Genomic DNA, 626 nt, shown 5'->3' with positions numbered 1-626 from the left:
CTGAGATGTAGCGAGACTGGCGGCGGAGGTTTTGGGGGGTGCTTCGGTGGAGCGCGGCGTCTCGCCGCGGTGCCCTCTCCTGTATGACGATGTCTGTGAACGCTCCTCCAGCTCCTACAAGGTGAACGCCGGAGAGTTCATGAAGACGGACGTGGAGGTTCTGGCCAAGGACGCGAGCTTCCAGGACGTTCTGCGGGTGGTGACGTCATCTGACTACTCCGAGTATCCCGTGGTGGACAACGCAGGTAACCGGGGGGCGCCATGAGTATTTGGGGTATTGTACAGAAGCTGGATGGGGGAGGGGGACGGCATGGAAAGTTTGCGCCCCCCCTCCCCTTTTATTTGGTCTCGTCACCAGAAACTGACCAATGGGGGAGATGAGAAATGATAGGGGTGCGCCCCCTTAATATAGAAGGACATTTGGGGGCGCCATAAGTATTTGGGGTATTGTATATACTAGATGGGGGGCGGGGATTTTATGGTGGATGGAAAGTGTGCGCCCCTCCCCTTTTATTGGGTCCCCAATGCAGAGCTGTCGCCAGAAAACTGACCAATGGGGGGAGGAGAAATGATAGGGGTGCGCCCCCTTAATATAGAAAGACGTTTGGGGGGCCCGTGATTTATTT

General features: G+C 56.2%; 1 protein-coding gene across 1 annotated transcript in view; it reads left to right on the top strand.

Annotated features, from left to right (window-relative positions):
• The window catches only part of LOC108803187 (chloride channel protein ClC-Kb-like), a gene marked incomplete at its 5' end in the record, with an annotated part of 10,580 nt that overhangs the window by 6,011 nt on the left and 3,943 nt on the right, over nt 1-626 (top strand). The window contains 1 exon segment of the mRNA XM_018575028.1: nt 112-245. Coding sequence (XP_018430530.1) covers nt 112-245 — 134 coding nt within the window.

This window comes from Nanorana parkeri, unplaced genomic scaffold (assembly GCF_000935625.1).
Source record: "Nanorana parkeri isolate BGI_ZX_2015 unplaced genomic scaffold, ASM93562v1 scaffold3477, whole genome shotgun sequence".
In the NCBI taxonomy this organism is placed as follows: domain Eukaryota; kingdom Metazoa; phylum Chordata; class Amphibia; order Anura; family Dicroglossidae; genus Nanorana; species Nanorana parkeri.
Note: the sequence above shows the minus strand (reverse complement) of the source record. Positions and strands in the feature narration are given on the sequence as shown.